General features: G+C 41.5%; 2 protein-coding genes across 3 annotated transcripts in view; one reads left to right on the top strand and one right to left on the bottom strand.

Annotated features, from left to right (window-relative positions):
* The window catches only part of LOC133499679 (atos homolog protein B), a 34,020-nt gene extending 32,192 nt beyond the window's left edge, over window positions 1–1,828 (top strand). For both annotated transcript variants that reach the window (XM_061817950.1, XM_061817951.1), the window contains exon 11: window positions 897–1,828. In XM_061817950.1, the coding sequence (XP_061673934.1) occupies window positions 897–1,050 (154 nt within the window). In that variant the 3' untranslated portion in view covers window positions 1,051–1,828. The remainder of the gene's footprint in view (window positions 1–896) is intronic.
* A 1,933-nt stretch (window positions 1,829–3,761) lies between these two features.
* Window positions 3,762–17,187, bottom strand: naaladl1 (N-acetylated alpha-linked acidic dipeptidase like 1). Its single transcript, XM_061817508.1, has 19 exons — window positions 16,818–17,187; window positions 15,680–15,852; window positions 15,476–15,597; window positions 14,750–14,869; window positions 11,928–12,120; window positions 11,676–11,769; window positions 9,789–9,893; window positions 9,472–9,557; window positions 9,252–9,371; window positions 9,075–9,160; window positions 8,927–8,990; window positions 7,716–7,783; window positions 7,494–7,585; window positions 7,185–7,278; window positions 6,830–6,911; window positions 5,051–5,224; window positions 4,556–4,643; window positions 4,397–4,483; window positions 3,762–4,096 (listed from the first exon to the last, which is right to left on the bottom strand). The coding sequence occupies exons 1-19, from the start codon at window positions 17,015–17,017 to the stop codon at window positions 3,919–3,921; spliced, it is 2,226 nt and encodes a 741-aa protein (XP_061673492.1). The 5' UTR covers window positions 17,018–17,187; the 3' UTR covers window positions 3,762–3,918.
* Between the last annotated feature and the right edge of the window lie 282 nt (window positions 17,188–17,469).

Below are 17,469 nucleotides of genomic sequence, written 5' to 3'. Positions count from 1 at the left end.
GTAGGGCACTCAGTTAAACATGTTCTCCCTTATGTAAATCGAGCAAGACCTTTTTTATTTATTTGTTTTGCTTTTCTGACCGTTTTAACATCATTATATTTCATTCTAATTATTTTAAATTCCACATACATAGACAGGCGTCACGGTGGATCAGATGTTAAAAGCATTGGCCTCACAGTTCTGAGGACCCAGGTTCGATCATGGCCCGACCTATGTGGAGTTTACATGTTCTCCCCGTGTCTGGGGGCACTCCGGTTTTCTCACACATCCCAAAAACATGTAATATTAATTGGACAGTCTAAATTGCCCCTAGGGGTGATTGTGAGTGTGGCTGTTTGTCTCTATGTGCCCTGCGATTGGCTGGCAACCAGTTCCGGGTGTACCCCGCCTCCTGCCTGTTGACAGCTGGGATAGGCTTCAGGACTCCCCGCGACCCTAGTGAGGATAAGGAAGCACGCATTGCGGGACTGCCGTAGATAGTAGGCTGGCTTGCTAGAACGTACCCATGCGCTCGACGTATTGGCCACACCTGAATCAAGCGACGAGGTGGATGATAGCCTAACTGTGTGTGTGTGTGTGTGTGTGTGTGTGTGTGTGTGTGTGTGTGTGTGGTGTGTGTGTGTGTGGTGTGTGTGTGTGTGTGTGTGGAGGGGGGACACACACCGTCACACTGCCTCACGATCGATGCAATGAGCACCCCTGGTGTAACTGAATTTCCTCTGACATGCCTCATGATGTTGATGAGTTTTGACGTAAATGCGCTCTCAGTATGTGAAGCAGCTCTGAACATGCGCTTTCGGCCTAACTTCTGTACATGCTCAGTCCGGTTAATGAGTCGATCTCTATGTAGTGTCGTACTGGAATCCCATTTATTTTTTCTTTTTTTGCCAACTCAGATTCCACAGCTCCAAATCTGGAAAGATCTACTTGCACAACGATATCCGGCTGCTATTCTCACGAAAGCCCGTGGAAGTGGACACGGGGATCCCATACGAGCTGAAATCTTTCACCGAGGTGCCAAGTAACCCTAAATACTCCCCCCGTGTGTGACCCTCCTGTGCTTCCGAACGCTAGAGAGGAGGAAGCCAAACAGACTGGATTTACATGGACAGACAACAGACTGGATGAGGGAAGCCCAATGCCTACAGGACTCTCTTGATCCAGTATGGGTCGAAAGTCTGTACAAAAGAAACGCACACTGATACACAAGTACGCCTGACTGAATGCAGACTTCACACATCTGGTGGTGACTCACGTTTAACTTGCATGCCTTGTGACTTCAACACCTGAGTTTTCCTGAGTGCCGTTTGTATCACACTGTCCTTCTCTCTGCCTACACAAGTAACGCAAAATGTCTTTGCACTCTTTCCTAAAGAGTGATTTGTTCTAATTGCAACACGCGGTGTGATCGACAGACGAAAGAGTGTACAGCGATCATTTCGGTCAGTCATGAAAGGAGACTGCAATGGTGTTTGACTGTTCAAGCCAGGAGGGTTTGTTCCGTGTGAAAGAAAAACAATGCAAATCAACTTCCTGTTATGTAGCCAGACTGAGGGACGATGTGCTTTTTTTTTTTCATATTTTTTTAGATTCTGTTCAAAGCAATCTGATGTTGGAGCAGAAAAATGAAAGAAGGTAGTATTTTTAATTTATGATTTTTTTTTCGCAAATGTCTTAAGAAGCAATATGCTGCACAAAACTAGTGTTCTTTCAGCCGGATGACCTTTCTCTTTGGAAGGGGACTAGACTTGAGGGAGGGAGGTATGGTGGAGTATTTAATGACAGGGGAAAAGTATATGTACATATTAATAAACTTTGTGTCTGGCAAGAACAACCCGTTAGTTGAGCCTTTCCTTTTCAATGGCTTGTGATTAGCAGTTGTGAGTTTCTGGTTTGGAAGCTCCAGCGGATTCTGTTTCCTCTCGCATTTCAGAAAATGTGCATCCGTTCATCCATCCATTTTCTGAGCCGCTTATCCTCACGCGGGTCACGGGAGTGCTGGAGCCTATCCCAGCTATCGGGCAGGAGGCGGGGTACACCCTGAACTGGTTGCCAGCCAATCGCAGGGCACATGGAGACAGACAACAGTCGCACTCACAATCACGCCTAGGGACAATTAGTCTCCAGTTAATTAATGTTTTTGGGATGTGGGAGGAAACGAGTGCCCAGAAAAAACCCATGCAGGCGCGGTTAAAACATGCAAACTCCACACAAATGGGGCCTGGATTCGAACCCAGGTCCCCAGAACTGTGAGGCCAATGCTCTTAACCATTTGTTCCTCTGTGCCGCCAGAAAATAGGCATTTTAGGTTTATTTAAGACAATTGTTCATAGATGTGAGGGAATGTTTTGTCAATGTCACCTGTGATTGGCTGAAATCCAGGGTGCCTCTCAATGCCTTAAGGCAGTTGGGATTGATTCCAGCTCCTGCACACCCGTCACCCTAATGACGAATGATCTGGAAAATGGATGGTTGGATCTTATCTCAAAATTCGGTATCATTTTCCTCAAGTGGTACATCAAGAGGATCTGCGCAAGAGTAATTGTACATCAGGGGGTGTCCAATGCACCGATTTGGATCCACCAGTCAATCACTGAGGGGGATCATTCATCTCATTGCTTGATTGAGGTGTGGCAATACATCGATAGCACAGGTAGATTGACTGGCATCTGGTTTGACCAGTCCTCCTGGCCTCTTCTGACATGTCACTGCTCATGTGCCCATAAATCCGGTTGCTCATGAAAGGCTGGCTGCTTGAAAAGTTGATCCTGAGGCAATAAATTGTGGGCATCACTGATGGACAAGAAAATCTATGCCAGAAGAGCTGAATATCACCACTTTCCAAACAGGTGTATTTTTTTTTTTACTTTACTAGATTCATTTGAAATCCTTTTCACTCAAGAGTCAAAACTTTATATATTACAGTATTTCTCAGTTGCTAAACTGAAACTCATGACTTAAACGGTTTTGAAAACAGTTATTGAATTAGTCACCCTTTTAGTAGAACCTTCTGTAGTTTTCCCCTAACCATGTACTGCCCGCAAACATTTTCACCCGCTTGAACACATTTTGCACAGTAATTCACTTTTGTTGCATCATGGTAAGCAATTACGAAAAAAGAGAAACTTATGTGCAAGGACAGAATATAAAACACAGCAACTCAAACATTTGTGATGTTAAGTAAAAGAAAGTAATTCAGTTGAGTGTATTGATATTGGGTTTTCTAGCACTGAACTTGAGGTTTTGCAAATGTAGCTTGAAAATTGGGTTTTGTCTTGACAGTTGTGAGAAAAAGATGGATGATTTGTAGAAATGTGTCTTAACATTTAGAAAAAATGGTTTTCTCATCCCAAAAACATGCATTCAGTGGAGACTAAATTGCCCTTAGGTGTGATTGTGAGTGCGACTGTTGTCTGTCTATGTCCTGCAACTGGCTGGCAACCAGTTCAGGGTGTACCTTGCCTCCTGTCCGATGACAGCTGTGATTGGCTCCAGCACTCCTGCAACCCTTTTGAGGATAAGCGGCAAAGAAAATGGATGGATGGATAAATGCAGATTTTTATCAGCTGCTGTTTACTTAAACATATCGATGACCCATCTACCTAGGTCGCCATTGACGGTAGGTATTTTCAGACGTGGGAGTGTGTAAATGTACAAGAAGGTTGATGTGTATTCACTAGTTCCAGTTTATTAGGCTTTATTTACGAGGAAAACACTATAGTCAACAATGACAAGGTACAAAATTACAATTACTCATCATAGACACTTGAGTATTCATCAAAAGTTTTAATCAAATGATTCTTTACATTTTAAAAAATTTTCAGACAAAAAAACAATTGTACAGTACTGTGGTTAGAAAACGTCTTGGTTTATGTGGTTATTGTGCAGTAATATTACTACTAATGTCTTCAACGTCATCTATATGACGTCGAACAGCATGTTGGCGGCACCCTCGATGGCCTGGCTCATGACAGACACGAGCTGATGCACTTTGTCCCAAAGGCTGACTTTTCCCGACGAAATGTCTTTCAAGTAGATGTCCCTCAAACCGGGGAAGCTCTGAATGGTCGTTTCGACTGGTGTCCAGATGGCGTGTCTGTAGCATACATGGGAATGCATTGACACTAAATGATAAAATCAATCTGTCTGATTTTTATGTATTTATTTTTTTCCGGTCCTAGACTTAACGTAGATTATTTGTACTTTACCTCTTAATTTTTCTGTTCAATGTTCACTCGGTACATTTGAAAGTAAATAACGGCTCAACTTTTTTCATAGACATCACCGTAATAAAACACTGAGGCAATTTCAAAGGCGCTCGAGCATGTTGAGGTCACTAAATATTCTTAAAATGATGGGGCATCAAGAATTGAGTGTCTGCCTTACTCCTCCTTACCGATATTGACTTGGGAAGGCGGGAGGCATCAAAAAAGCGCGTTCCAGGAGCATGAGCTGGTCATTGATCTTTCGCACCTTCATTGGCCTGAAAAATATGGATGATATTGTTAACCTGTGTGCGTGTGTGTGTATGCCTGCGTTTGAAACGGAGTGTTACGTTTCATTTGCCAGATCTGCGCTCCGAATGACTTGTTCTAAGTGGGTAGCTGCTTTGCGGAAGTTGGCCACTGCACGTTTTATTGGTTCTGGAACAAGACAAGCTCTATGTAGATAACAATTTCATGGTCTACCAACTATGAAATGTACATAATCAACCTTTTTATAACGTTAATAGGCACCAGGTTACCTCCAGATGGCAGAAATTGATTTACGACTGCTGATGTAAAATAAAATAGATGACAAAACTTGCCGTTGGGGTTGCAGCGCCATTTACAAAGCACACCAAATGTTTTATGATTTTTGCTTGCACCTTCTACCCCCAAAATGAAAATCAATCCAATAGAGCCGTGGTTGAGGACTCAAGTGGAGGTTGTAAATGGTAAATAAAAAGTCGGTTCAATGGCGTTTTTGCCAACCCGGATTGATGCGTCACAGCATGGTGAAAAGATTCTGAGCATTTGAAATTAATTTTTGATTTTGCCACTGTGCTTACCCATGGAGATATTCACAGCGAGGAGATAGTCTTCGTACATTATCAAAGCAGAGTTAAGGTAGTCCTCCAGACTCTCCGCATAATCGCTGCAATTTAAAGGCAACACCAGACTGTCGGCCAGTCGCACCAGGATGCTGCCGGCGGTTTTGGTGACGGCTTGGTGGGTGTAGAAACCTGAGAAGAGAGTAAGGCAGACTCGTTAGCATGTCGAGCGATGCGGTTGAACATGGCTGAATTGGATAATTGTGGCGAGGGGTAACACAATTTCCAGTTCAGACAAGCATGTCTGGAGATTGGTACTCGCGCATGTTGCAACAGATAAACTCCTTCCACTTTTGTTCTTTTTTGAAAACAACACTTTGAGGTACCAAATTGCAGTACCAAATTGTGTTATTGTATCTATTTAACCACAAGCAAAATGGTTCAAGAGTCAAGGAAGAAACAGATTGCCCTGGACTATCTGCTGTAGCTGTAGAATCTTAATACAAAGAGGGAAAGAACGAGAAAATCTCAATTAATTTCAGTGGCAGAGACTCTCCATGCTCAACTTTTTCATCAACCGGTACATCTAAAATCATTAACACACTTGGGTATTATTGTAAAAAAACAAATTGGGATGACTTTGTAGTTAGATGTCGCTTGACATCACTGATCTAAAAAAAAAAAATAATAATAATGGCTAAAATAATGTTAATGGCTCATTGGCCACAAAAACTGAAGTTGCCATCTGCCTTCTTGATACCCCCTGAAACAACCATGCCGACCTGTGCAGCGACAGCTCACCAGTTTCGTGGCTTTGAGAAAACATTCCACAGGTAAGTTAGAAAGATTTACTTTGACACTGTTAAAGTTTCTTTGTAAAGAGTTTTTTATTTTCTGATGAGCTTAATTCACTTGAACAAAGTTTACGGTTGTTGTTGTTCACTGTTCACTCTCTGCTTCACCTTAATAGGCTGACTTTTTTTTGCGAAAAAGCAATGTACATTTTTTCCTAAATTTCATCAGTGGATAAGTAAGAAAACATATTTTCTGTGAAATTTTTGATGAATTTCATAATACAGAACTCTGCCAATTGAATTTGATTTTCAAAAACAAGGAAACAAATTTAAATTGTCAGTCTGAAATAGGACTTCGCAGAGACAACAAATGAACAATGCGTTCAGCATGTATTTTCCCAATGTGAGTCCTTATTTCCAAAAATATATCAGATTGACTTAAAGTGTCATGTTTTTTGACAAAAAATGGTGAGTTTTTTGCTATGTTATGATGATAGTGCTTCACAGCGTATTTTGGGAAAATTTCACATGTCACGAAAATTGGGCCCTAGGTAATATGCCAGCTCTCTTGAAAAAAATGTCGCGCTTGCATGCCCAGTTTTAATTCTACATACCATACTTCGGGGAAAATCCCACCCTAACCCAAACTGTAAACCATGGCCTCCACATGTTTTGGGGATACCAAGATGGAGGCCAACTGGCTTCAACCAATCGACACACCGCTCGATGTGTATGCACTATCCAGTCTTTTTCTTTTTTTTTTTTTTTTTTAGATCATACCTGTTAACTTTTTATTGTAAAAGCTCATGACACGAGATGAGAGTTTTGATTGGCTGTTACATCTATGACGTGACGCTGTTCAACATCGATTTGAATCTCAGCAAAACTAGTGGCCGGCGGTCAGTCACTCACAAGAATAGGCTGTACAACCATGTATGCTGTACGAGAGCTCAGTCCAATGCGTCAGGGATTAACATGATGTACATGATTTGCGGTCACTCACCAGGATCAACGAACTTGGAGGAATAGTGGAATGTGTCATATGCAGTGTGGTACGCAGGGTAAATCCTGGCTTTTGTTTTAGACTAGGAAGATAGAAAAAAAAAAAAAAAAAAACTATATAACTATAGATGGAAATAGATATCTAATGATTTCCAAGTAAAATAATGACAGTTAATGGGCATGTTAAATTATAAAATAATAATCTAGTCATTTATTTGAAATGAAATTTTACTTTTGAATTACATTGAAGCTGGTTATGAGCAAAAAATTGTGATTATCACTCACTTTGATGCTGTCCTTTGTATGGACAAGTTAATTGTAAATGTACAAAATGGTCTATTGGGAGTTTTACATACCCTGTCAAAAGTGTATGATAAATCCAAGGAAGTGATTCCCAAGTAATGGATGAAAGGAGCGTAATCGCTCCCGGCTCCGGTCAGGTGTCCCATTCTGTCGCAGGAACATGTACAATACAAGGACAAGAGTGACAAATCTTAAAAGTACACACTGTAAATCATAGATAATAGAAATCACGGCGAACATCACATAATTATTGTTGCAAGGATATCATACAGGCATTTAAAATGGAATTAAAATAAAATAAAGAACTGTAAAAAAGCTGAAAGAGACGTTTTCAATGAATGTTTGAAAGCATAGTGCAAGACCTGGGAATGAGTCCATGAAGCGGACTTGTTCTGTTGGAATACTGCTTCCACTTCTCATATACAGACATTGAATCCACTCCGGGAGCCTTGACCTGATCGACAAACGCACTTTATTTAATCAGCTATCAAAACTGTGGTGCCTCCCCCCCCCACCCCCCCAATCCATTCATCCATCTCAACTTCAGTGTTGCAGGCCCGGATGACCTGTGAGTAAGAGCTGACCTGTTTGGCAGCTTTGAAGACGACGTTCTGTAGCGACGGTATCCCTGACGCTTGGAGAGAAGCGTTGCCTGAGGGAGTGAAGAGGGAAAACAATGCTTGTGACATAACGTTCCAAGTCAACCTGTGGTGAGTGAAAGCAACCTGTAATATGTAGCCACAACTATTTACTTTTTAAATATTTTCATTTCAGTCAGAAAAAAGTAACAAATAGAACCCAATATATTTGACTTGTTTGTGTCCCGTTAGGTTTCGCCACAACATGTGAATCTAATGACCACACACGCTAGACAAAATGTCCGGATTTTGTTTGAACCCCAATATTGCAGCTGGTGATTGTATAAAGTGGTAATTTGACTTGGTTTTTTAGCATCTAAGCTGTGACTTGGTGGAATTTTTGCTTTGTGTTGCGAGCAAAAAACGTGACGTGACAAACAAATGCACCAACATTTGTTTGTAATGTCAAATTTGTTTCTCTGTGGAGGCCTGGAATGGATTAAAGGCTTGGAGGCCTTGGTTCTCGACCCCAATCCGTCACAGAAAACGGTTTGAAAAGTGAATTGTTCGAAAAACGAATTGATGTTTCCCATTACAATGAATGGAAAAATAAATAATGCGTTCCAAGCATAAAAAAATTGGGCATTTTAAAGGTTTTTTTTTGTAGCGACTCGGCCCGAAGCCTTGTAAACTTTTTTTTGTTAACAAAAATGCAGAATAACTTCAAACATACAATAATGAGTGGGATAAAATGTATTTCTTTGGAGCCATGATTGGGGGTTAATACGAGATGATGAGAATGAGATAAGAAGAAAAACAACAGTTACTACCGGGACACGTCTGTGTACAGAGGCTGCGTTATACAGAATAACAAAAGTGCGCTGATTGTGCCGCGGGCGTTGTGTCATTTCCGGGGGGCATTTGAATAGACAATAACAAAACGTGTCGTGGGTGGGTCAACTGCTTGAACAGCGCTCAATGTTATTTCTGGGTTTTTTTTCGGCGGCGTGGGAATTCACAACAAAGTGCGTCGTGGGTCAGCTGGTCTGGCTGCGTGCAATATGTTATTTCCGGGTTTTGTTGGGGGTGTTTGTGTACTGATTTCCGTTCAAAAACAGATGTAAAAAAATTTCAAAATTTTTGTTCGAAAACAGGGACGATCGAAAACCGAGACTTTACTGTACTGTGTTTCCATTTTTGCATTATAGTTACATTACCTTGAACAGCGATATCCACATTGATGTAAGCCACGGTGCGTTCACTGAGCTTAGTGAAGTATTGCTGTTGAATAAAAGAAACAAATACACTAAAAGCATTGGCACATCGCCTCTCGCAGATCATTTACTCTGTAAGTTCCGTGTTTACCTCAGCGTATTCTGTCGACCCAATGAGGCCAAACTCCTCAGCACCCCAGCTTCCAAATATAATGGACCTACGAGGTCTCCATTTGCCTGCAGAGCAGACGAACAAAGGCTTCCTCTCAGCGTTTAACCAAAACACACGCACACAGGTTTGACTTTGAAGCCCCCTCCCCCCACTCACCTTGCTTGAGCATCTTGCCAAGCACGCGCGTTAGCTCCAGCATGACTGACGTCCCGCTGCTCGGGTCGATGGCGCCATGAACCCAACTGTCCCTGTGGTTCCCATATATGACGTACCTGTCTAAGGACAAAGACAGTTATGCAGCAGTTAGAAATGGTCAGTTGAATTATTGGGGGGGGGAAACAAAAGTGATTGCAAATTCAGTTTTCAGTGTTCTCACCAGGTTCCACGCTGCCCCTGATGACTCCCATCACATTGGAGGAGTTCGTCAACTCGCCGTAGTTGAATATGTCCATTGTAACGTTACTAAAACACAGGCAGACTGCCTTTCAGATAGAAGTCCTTCAATTAAGTTTCGATTCTACCGCGTTACAATGAAGTCCCTCTAAAGCTACTTTAGGTCCTGGGGCAGTTGACCACGTGACCATATTGCAGAAGTTAGAATACTGGGAGGGAATCTCTGGAAACATTCCAAACTGGTCCAAGAGCTATCACTGGGACAGGACGTAACTTGATCGGTTGTGTAAAGCTGACTACCTGTCTTTGAAGCCAGAAGAAGGTCGAAAGCCTGGACCACCAAAGTTGTATGTGCAGTTAAAACCTCCTTGCCAGGTTTGGGGACTTTGTTCTCCACCCAGCTCACTGAAATGTCCAATGTAAACTTTTTTTAAAAACATATACTACAGTGGTGAATTGAGATAAGACTTCATTTTGTTCTGTGACTACACTCAAAACAACTCAGATGCTTTGTCTCATTTACATTGAACGGAAATACCATTGATCTGTTCCAGCTTAACCGGAGAAAGTGCACATTTTAAAGAAAGAATATTCACATTATTGTACTTTATAAATAGAATGTAAATAATGAAAATGTGTGCATATGTGATCGATTTGTTTTTTTTTTCTTCTGGTATGCGTAACTTGGCCACTGGGGGCAGTATAACAGTTATGCAGGCGTAATTAAAGAAGACGAGTTTCACAACAATTGTAGGTGGCTCAGGAAGCTGCTGTAATATTCGTTGTTTTTCTAAGATGCTTAAAGTGCCACTGACACCAAAATATACATTTTAAAATAGGTGTTCTTATCAAAACTACATCTAATATTAATCCCTTTGATGATAATACAAGTCGGAAAAAGTGAGCTGGGATCGTTTTATTATAGCGCAAAGTTGCAAAAGTGTGACTCGACATCCCAGTGGAGGCCATATTGTCTGTGACGTCATGTCCAGACATACTGGATCCCTCGCGTTGAAAACACACTATGCCGAATGGAAATGGCAGATGAACGAGAGCGATTTTTCTGATGCCCGACCCACCCACGTCCGGGTCGGGAGAAACGGCAGCCCGCGCCACCGCTAACGCACGCATCGTCACACTGACACATTCTGAGAAGACTCGATTACATCGTTGGACGCAGAATTCTAGAATGTTCTATAAGGACGAGGATGACTGTCTTTTTATTAATACTGGTGCTTTTGGACAAGTACACAGACACCACACTGCCTTCCTGGAACATTCGCTGGAAATAACATTTGCCTATTTGGAAGATTTGTTTGAGTTTGACTCTGTCATTTGGCTAGTTAGCTTGTGTTACATGCTACTAAGCTGTCTTTGTACTTCTATTTTGTTATTGTTTTGTGTTGTATTATATTGTGTGTGTGATGAAATTCTCTTAAATGCAATGCAAGTGCTTTGTTATATTTTGCTGATTTGACCAAGGGGATTTATTCTAAATTCACATGTAACATATGCTATAAACTGTGAGACAAATTAGTCCCTCCAACTATTATTTTTTTTTAATAGCTCTATACACACCTACAAGTCATTTGGAACACACAAAGCCCTTGTCCTTTGCACCTGTGCAATCCATTTTTCATGACAAATCGGGTCTTTTGGTAATGTGTAAAGAGTGAATACATCGTCCCGAGTGTTCGAGCAAAATCCAGCAATACAATGAGCTGGCATTATGGGTAACATGCAGAAAAAAATGCTAATTTCTCGCTGGTACAACAGGTAGTAACGCTCGACCACGTCACTGTAGGCGCCGGGAAAAAAAACATCACTTCCTGGTTCTTGTTCAACACAAAAGCCTCAAGAGACTTTTCGTGGCGGAAGATGAAAAAATTGATATACGGGAACATTACTAAATTTTATGTTTTAAGTGTCAGTGGCATTTTAAGAATATACTGTATGCTTTTGAGTATTGTTAAATTGTCTGTCTACATATGTTGATATCTTGTTTACGTTTAAATGTCTGTTGCTTTTGGGTTTTAATGCTATCAATGCAATGTGTGTGTTAGCATGCAGCTAGCATAGGGCCAATTTCTATCTCGAAAACCCCATCAGTCAGGTTACTCAGATCTCAAGGCACTGCCATATACTTATCTATATCCAATCTACCAACGCTGGTTCACATTCACAGACCAGATCAACACGTAGGCATCCTCAAAGCCGATAGGTTGAATAGGAATCGGTGGGACCCCAGGAATGTCCTTCACTGGAATTCGATAAGTTTCTTCTGCAAATAGTGAACAACAATGGAAACATCCTTGGTAATCATTTATCTTTGTCTACTCTTACATGGCCCCTTGTAAAAAAGAACACTAGTGTCACACGCTACACCCAGCCAATAAAAAGTAACATTTTGCATAACAACCACATTTACGCTATTACTACCTTTGGCAGCCAAGTAAGGAGTGAGCTGGTCTCCGTAGTTCGAAGCAAACGCGCCTCTCTCCACGCCGGAGGGGGGCATGTACCATGAATGTGGATAAGTCTCGTTGGCGTCCGACGTGAAGCCGTCGTTAATGTCAAACGGGTCTGTGTAGACGAGTACGCCAAGGATACCATAAGGGGCTGCGTTGATGGCCTGAATGGCGTACATAAAAGTGTTTTAGACTCATTACAAAAAACAAAATTGAAAAAATTGTGGATATATTAGGTAAACCCACAAATGCTGAGGTTTGTACTTCCCCCTTTTCAAATAGAATAGTGCTCTGCGTCTCAGTATATTACAATAGTGTAGGTGAATTCATTGGATTTCAGCATTGCAGTTCCAAAAGTAAACCTTGTAAATTATACATTCATTCAACGCAAGTAATTTACAGGAGGCCAGTTCTAACCCGACTTCCATATTAATGTTTTTTTTTCTTTTTTTTACCGTTTCTTATGTAACATTCTCATTTCTTGGTCATGGTATTCATTAGCTGTAAGCTAAAATAATCAACATAGTAGCAAAAGTCATAAAATTGTTCACTCTGTGAAATAAACATCATTTTTAAAAAACTAAACAACAGAAATACAGATTTGCATGCAATCCAATTAGCTTAAAATTTATCGGGTCGCATCTGTCGATATATTTACAATATATTGTGTGCACACGGTGTTTCACATATTATTCACACAGACATGAGGCCTTCAGCAATTCAAATTTTAAGATTTTTTTTTTCATTTTTATGGGCATATCATTCAACTGCCCAAGGCTCACCTATTGACACCAGAGCACCATTGCGATATTGCCCCCTTGAATATTTTATTTTATTTTTATGTCAGGGTGCAATTCTTTGTGGGCATATAATAAAACTTCTACTATCAGCGGCAAGTTCCTCTAAACAGGATCTGTTTTTGGCCTTCTACAACCATCCCTGATGAAAACACCAAAATCTCTTGGAGCAGAATCAAAGGGTTTGCACTGGAACTCGGCATCAACAAAACGTCGAGTCTCCGCGTGCTTTGTTGGGAGATAAAAACATTTTCACGGAGTACTGACTTAAAACTTGTTGAGCATCTTAATCTTCCACTTGCTTGTAGCAGGCCTTCTGCTCTGTGGTTTGTCAAGAACAGTTTCTGGTTTGAGAAGCTTGCCATGGTAAGCATAGCTTTCTGTTTTTGCTCCCAGCCAGTTTCATCCATCCATTTATTTTCTGAACTGCTAATCCACACAAGGGTCGTGGGAGTGCTGGAGCCTATCCTGGCTATCATCGGGCAGGAGGTGGGTTAGCCAGCCACTTGACAAAAGTTCCACTCATAATCACACCTTGGGGCAATTTAGAGTCTATAAATGAATGCATGTTTTGGGATGTGGGAGGTAACCGGAGGAGGAACCGGTTAATATTAGGTACAGTAGCCTTTGTTTGCAATTACAGAGGTCAAATGTTTCCTGTAGTTGTTCACCAGGTTTGCACACACTGCAGGAGGGATTTTGGCCTACTCCTCCACACAGATCTTCTCTAGATCAGACAGGTTTCTGGGCTGTGGCTGAGAAACACGTAGTTTCAGCTCCCTCCAAAGATTTTCTATTGGGTTTAGGCCTGGAGACTGGCTAGATCATGCCACAACCTTGATATGCTTCTTACGGAGCCACTCCTTGGTTTTCCTGGCTGTGTGCTTTGGGTCATTGTCATGTTGAAAGACCCAGCCATGACCCATCTTCAATGCTCTGACTGAGGGAAAGAGGTTGTTCCCCAAAATCTCACAAAACATGGCCGTGGTCATCCTCTCCTTAATACAGTGCAGTCGTCCTCTCCCAAGTGCAGAAAAACATCCCCAAAGCATGATGCTACCACTCCCATGCTTCACAGTAGGGATGGTATTCTTGGGATGGAAGTCATCATTCGTCTTCCTCCAAACACGGTTAGTGGAATTACAATCAAAAAGTTCCATTTTGGTCTCATCTGACCCCAAAACTTTCTCCCATGACTCCTCTGTATCATCCAAATGGTCATTGGCAAACTTAAGACGGGCCTTGAAATGTGCTGATTTAAGCAGGGGAACCTTCCGTGCCATGCATGATTTCAAACCATGACGTCTTTGTGTATTTCCAACAGTCACCTTGGAAACGGTGGTCCTAGCTCTTTTCAGGTCATTGACCAAGTCCTGTCGTGTAGTCCTGGGTTGATTCCTCACTTTTCATTAAGACCCCACAAGGTGATATATTGGGTGGGGCTCCACTCCAATTGAGATTGACTGTCATATTTAGCTTCTTCCATTTTCTAATGATTGCTCCAACAGTGGACCTTTTTTCACCAAGCTGCTTGGCAATTTCTCCGTAGCCCTTTCCAGCGGTGTGGAGTTGTACAATTTTGTCTCTGGTGCCTTTCGACAGCTCTTTGGTCTTGGCCATGTTACAAGTTTGAGTCTTACTGATTTTATGGGGTGGACAGGTGTCTTTATGCAGCTAACGACCTCACACAGGTGCATCTGATTCAGGATAATACCTGGAGTGGAGGTGGGCTTTTAAAGGCGGACTAACAGGTCTTTGACGCTCAGAATTCTAGCTGATAGACAGGTGTTCAAATACTTATTTGCATCTGTATCGCACTAATTGGTGAAAAAAAATCATACATTGTGATTTCTGGATTTTTCTTTTTAGATTATCTCTCACAGCGGCCATGCACCTACGATGAAAATTTCAGACCCCTCCAAGATTTCTAAGTGAGAGAACTTGCAATATAGCAGGGTGTTCTAATACTTATTTTCTTCACTGTAGTTGACCTCACCTTGTCTGCTCTCCCTGCTCCGCCGTATCTTGTGATGGCGATGGCGCCTTTGAGGTCTGCCTTCTGGTTCAGAAGGATGTAGTCACTTACGGTCCCGTAGTTGGCATACACAAGTTTGCCCTTCAACCCATTGAAAAACAACACAACAACGATTAAAATCTCCAAATCACTTACTTTTAACTACAACACTACCGCCATTGACCAACTGACGTACATAGTCGTCATTCTCACAAAACATTAGAAATATTGGGCTTTCGGGTTATATTTCGGGATGGTTCATAAATACACCGTAACATTTACAGATGAACTTGATTGGACTTTATCCAAAGTGTTCAATGCAGATCTGTTCAATATTTCAGTATTTCAAGTCACACGTAAGTGTTAGAATGTGTTTCAGGTTTCTCATGTCCTTGTTATCGTAAGAAGCAATCGAATAATAAACTTTTTAAATGTGCATCCTTGCTTCCTCATCACATCAAATTATGTCATAAAGGTTATCACTTCCCGTTGTGGGATACTTCAAGTTAGTTATCACTTAAGTTTTATTGTTCTCCTGAGTTTTTTTTTTTTTTTGTGCATCTATTAAATGTGCAAAACGTTTAACCAAGGAACGATTGATCTTGAAACGCTTGATGTTTTATTACATTTTCCTCACATTTATTGTTGTCTGTCACCGAAATGCTTGACCTTATCAGGGTGCTTTGTGGTACTTTTGATCAATTTTACCTGGACATGCCCGGCGGGAGAATATGCAGCATAAGGTTGAACCACAGCAGGATCCATCTGGTCTGGAGTGTAGGCCTTCTCTTTCTCTCTGACCGTATGCAGCACGGTATTGGATGAGTTCACTGCGGTGGGAGCGGGGGTGGAAACTTGTACATAATGATTGTAAATGTAAGAAGTTGCGGATTGGTTTTTATGATAACTCACCCACAGTGACCTTGTTGGGCCTTTCAGGATCTGGAAAGGAAAGGTAGACCATGTGTTCCTCCCTCCAGGCCTGGTCCAAACCGCTTTCAGGATCCTGCCATCGTTTCAGCATCAGCTGCACTGTTTGCTCATCTCCGGCTGTGGTTGCCATGTGAGGCATTTTGGTCAACTCCCTGTCAGGAACACAGAAGTCTCTACTATCCATCCATCCATTTTCTTAGCCACTTATCCACACAAGGGTCACAGGAGTGCTGGAGCGTCAACGGGCAGGAGGCGGGGTACGCCCTGAACTGGTTGCCCGTCAATCGGAGGGCACGTGGAGACAAACAGCTGCACTCACACTCACACCTAGGGGCAATTTAGAGTGTCCAATTAATGTTGCATGTTTTGGGGTTGTGGGAGGAAACCCACAGAACTGTGAGGCCAAAGAACTACAGCTGCTCCACCGTGCCGCTAAGTCTCTACTAATTCTCTAAAATGTATTGCTTTCATTTGCTCGCAAACTGTGAACTCAACTCACTTCACAACAAGATTTAGTTTTGGAGATACAGAATTATTTAGTTATCAAATTATTTATTTATTTGTGTATGTATGTATGTATTTATTTATTTATTTATAAAAAGTGCCTTTAAGCCATTTAGAACCACTTCTACTTGTTTACTTTAAAACATTGCATAAATGAACTACCAATATATGGCAGGAAGTACAATTACAACAAGTACAACTATGCCGACACCTGACATCCATAAGCATATAAATTATGACTTCTTATGAGTTTATCAGCTTTGTCTTTAATTAAACAGGCCCACAGTCCACACAAAATGACCCAGTTTGAGAGAAAATTGAGAGTTTCAGTGATTTTTTTTTTTTTTTTTTCTGTGCCCTAAGATTTTTTTTTCTCATGTAAAATGGACGCCTTGGTGCAATAAAATTTTAGAAAAGAAACTGCTATAAAAGATTAAAAATTGTTCAGTGTTTCAAAGAGGGGACAATTTATAACAACACAAGTTTATATTTAAATATAATGATATATAACCATGCGATGATCACTATACACCAAAGTTAATCCGTCTTCAATTAAATGTTTGAACAATAACAATAACTTCCATTGGTTTGCGTCATGTGACCTTGAACTGACCTGAGGTTTTCCTGAATTCGGACGTTATCCACCTCGGACAAGATCTCCTCAAGCAGCCCCTCGTCCACATCCCGGGACACATCCCTCACCCAAGCTGGCGCAGAACTACTACTTTTGTCTATGCCGTAGTGTCCGATCAGGATCCCAGCGGTCAGCATGGCTGCGCCGCACAAAAGTCCAATCAACACCTTCTTTATCATGTTTTTAAAACCTATTAACTCAACTCAATAGCGCTATTTGGATGAAGGCTGATTAGAAATGCTTGCGGGAAAATGTTTGCATCGTCCCCAATGATCTGTACGGAAGCAGCGACCTGATTACAATGACACAGACACACACCTGATAAGTTACACTAATGTTTAAAGACTGGATGGACTTTATCCTGCTGAGAATGTGTCTGTCCGTGTGTGTGTGTGTGGCCTTTATTTCTCATGTTTGTAACCACACCCAGTCTGCTTTTCATGTTTAAAGGAAGACGCTCTCCAAAATTCATATGTACAATAAACCCTCCTCTTCTTTTCCTTTCGGCTTGTCCCGTTAGGGGTCGCCACAGCGTGTCATCTTTTGCCATCTTAGCCTATCTCCTGCATCTTCCTCTCTAACCCCAACTGCCCTCATGTCTTCCCTCACCACATCCATAAACCTTCTCTTT

The sequence above is a fragment of the Syngnathoides biaculeatus genome, chromosome 4 (assembly GCF_019802595.1).
Source record: "Syngnathoides biaculeatus isolate LvHL_M chromosome 4, ASM1980259v1, whole genome shotgun sequence".
Lineage (NCBI taxonomy): Eukaryota > Metazoa > Chordata > Actinopteri > Syngnathiformes > Syngnathidae > Syngnathoides > Syngnathoides biaculeatus.
This window is presented reverse-complemented; position numbering and strand designations above follow the sequence as displayed.